Genomic DNA, 3,311 nt, shown 5'->3' on the forward strand with positions numbered 1-3,311 from the left:
TACATTTTACTTACTGTTGTACACTGCTGTGCAATTCTCTGTCCTGACTACTGCATTCAATATAGACCCGACCCTTATATTTTATACATGTTGCAAGTACAAGTTTGCTTGCAATGTTCTGAACATCTGAGCTGTATTTGCTTCAGGGATTCAGAAAGGCAGAGGATCAGAACACTAACTTTAACTTTCTTATTCCATCTATTATGCTTGTTCAATATATATTGTTAGATTTTGGTAATATATAGAGATTTGTAAATAAAGGTATTTACGTTTTTTATATCATGTATAATGTGATATACACACATTGTGTGATGTGAAATTTTCAATTCATATCCTTTTTACATGTTGTTCTTTGGTTCAGATGCTTCTATAATCCCATTTATGAAATGAGTATGGCATTCTCTTTTATTTTTAAGTTTCTGTATATACATGTTGTTTTTTTAATGTAAGTGTCAAACCTAAATCAAAGTAATTCTGAAGTTTTGTGGGTCCAAGGATTGCAGACTGTGTACACTGTATGCAATAACTAGGTTCAGACTCTATTTAACCATGTGCCTTTAAACAATGCCCAATATTCAGCTTATTTTAACCTTGGCCACTTTCATTGTGGCATGAAGCCCATCGTATGTCTTCACTATCCTAAGGTGTACTTCTTTGTCAGGTTCCAAAGTCCTAGTAATCTGGAAGACTTGCTTTGCACAGTCAACAGAATATACTTACCTACTTCTTAAGCTCATCATACATGTTAGAAACTAATTTTATCTCCTTTAGAGGGTCTATTTATAAAATAATGTATCTGACATTCACCGCAACTTTCCCTGGTTGGTAGTCAAATACTGCCATTGAAACACATGACAGATTCTCCACTAAGCAATATTTCAATGAATGTCAGAATCACTAATGCATAGACCCCTATTCTCAGTCACACTCTGACAATTATTGGAATGTGAAATTTGCTTTGCTTCATGTAACTTGATTTATATTTTTTACTCTGTCTTCAGTGTCCTTCATCTCTGTTACACTGGTGTCATCTAGTGGCACAATCTTAGAATGACAGCTTTTAATGATCATTCCTTATTCTCAATTGTACTTTGTACTGTGTATAGGAGACATGACTTATTGTCAGATTTGAGTACTGTGTCATTTGAACTTGCAGTGTTTTAGTAGTGTTTGTTAGAAATAATATTTTGCATTGCATTTGAGTAGTAAAATCATCCTAGCATTGACCTGCACATCAGGGAATTTCAACAAACAGCACAATTTAGCAAAATCTAGTGAGAATGTACAGCACTGCAAAACATGTTGGCGCTATATAAATCCTATTATTAATAATATTAACCCAGCCTCATGGTCTCACTATTATTGATGGCACAGTGTCACAGAGGTTTGCACCAGGTTCCAGGTTCAAATCTTGGCCAGGACGCTATCTGCATGGAGTTTGGATGTTCTCATGTTTGCTTGAGTTTCCTCTGGGTACTCCGGTTTCTAAAAACATGCAAAAAGTGACCTGAGTCCTTATACACATTTAACTATGGTAGGGACATTAGATTGTGAGCCCCTTTGAGGAACAATTAGTGACATGACTTTGTAAAGCGCTGCGTAATATGTTGGCGCTATATAAATAGAAGTAAAATAATATTATTGTGAATAGTGGAGGCACTGGAACACACAGGAAGCAGACTGAAAAGTTGGTGAGTGAAAAGCACTTCAAATCACATAGTCTATATAAAAGCACTATGACATGACTATTCATAAAATAAGATATGCATTGTGACAGTAAGTAAATAGAATCTTTATTTTAAGTAGTATGTAAATTCATTTATATTCACATTCCAGTAATCATAAAAATAAGGTAATCTATTTGTATTGTCAGTGTACCGTGTCAGGCAATATTGAACCTTTGCACTAACTGTATAGGGGAAGAACACTTTCCCAGCAGATACTGCACAGATCTTCAGGCAAATAAACTGACATTATTCATTTTCTTAGCAGGGAATCAACACAATGAGCATTCATTTTTAGTGAAAAAATAAAAAAGATACACAAATTGTAAAACATACTACATACATATGTCAATAATTATCCATTCACATTATATCAATGAAGGTCTGAGGTCTCTGGATAAAACATAAAGCACCACTGATGTTGTCTGATTCCTGATGGAAAGGTTTCTTGCACCAAGCCTTCTAATTAGAATCCTGATGGAAAAAATATAAATTGGTTAGTTATATTGGACTATCATGATTATCTTATATTTACCTTGACACAGACCAACTTTTTTGAATCGCCAAAGCAATAACTTTAAGTGAAAACCAAACCTTCTGTGCCTTCTTTGAATATTTTTGGCCAGTAAGTCACACAATTTAGTAGCCATTTATGATGTTCCCTTCTTTCCTTTATTTTACTATGTTACTGGTCCCATAGGGTAATTTAAATTTAAAATGCTAAATAAATCAAAACATTTTATTATAGACATAAATATATAATAAATCTGAAGGAGTAATACTTCAGTCCCTGTCAATCTAAATGAAAGAGACACTGGGAAAAAAGGGGGAATTGTTGCAGGTACGGCAGCTTTAATTGTGTTTGCCTGCATATTATACCTGCGGTAGATTTTTTAGACTGATTTAAAAGAATCCTCATACAGATATAGGCTGTCATTGCTGACCTCCTTTTAAAAAAATGCTCCTTGGATGTTGGAAGCTTCAGCACATTCTGAATCAGTGATGCAGAATAAAAGCAAAGACATTGATGTCAGCACATATCCTGATCTAAAAACTTTTTAGGGTCAATGTCAAAGAATCAGAATGAAAGAAAAACTATTTTTAGAAGGAGGTCAGCAAAAGCAAGCCATGACAATTTAACAGTAATAACTATTAGAAATACTGTTAGGAGATGTGTAGAAAATACAAACTGATTAAAACTGTACATCACTGGAGTACAAGTATTTGGATAATGAAAAAAACAGTGTAAAAGGTACAGTCCTTCCCTTAATCACAACCAAAATTTCATCAAAAAACCCTGAGCTGGGAAATCCACTGAAAGCACCTAAAAAATGATAATAGAATAAAAACTGTGATCGGTTTTAAGAATAAAAAGAGACAATGCTTTAGCTTATATGTTGAGCTCTTGTTATGTTTAATGTTTACACATGTAAACTAAGTCTTTGTTTTGTTACAAATCTGAATTTTTCTTTGTGCCCTTAAAAACTATCATTGTTCTGCAGAGGTCTCTGTAGCAAGCCCTTACCCCTACTAGTTGTTGATCAACTTACTTGGGGTCCCACTTCTTCGAGGGGAGGGGCTACGACT

General features: G+C 34.2%; 1 protein-coding gene across 1 annotated transcript in view; it reads right to left on the reverse strand.

The window, feature by feature from the left end:
• Nucleotides 1-1,768: 1,768 nt before the first annotated feature.
• Nucleotides 1,769-3,311, reverse strand: part of SPATA18 (spermatogenesis associated 18) — a gene marked incomplete in the record, with an annotated part of 12,784 nt that continues 11,241 nt past the window's right edge. Inside the window, 2 exon segments of the mRNA XM_072407132.1 lie at nt 1,769-2,198; nt 3,275-3,311. Of these exon segments, the coding sequence (XP_072263233.1) occupies nt 2,191-2,198; nt 3,275-3,311 (45 nt within the window).

Source organism: Pyxicephalus adspersus, chromosome 3 (genome assembly GCF_032062135.1).
Source record: "Pyxicephalus adspersus chromosome 3, UCB_Pads_2.0, whole genome shotgun sequence".
In the NCBI taxonomy this organism is placed as follows: domain Eukaryota; kingdom Metazoa; phylum Chordata; class Amphibia; order Anura; family Pyxicephalidae; genus Pyxicephalus; species Pyxicephalus adspersus.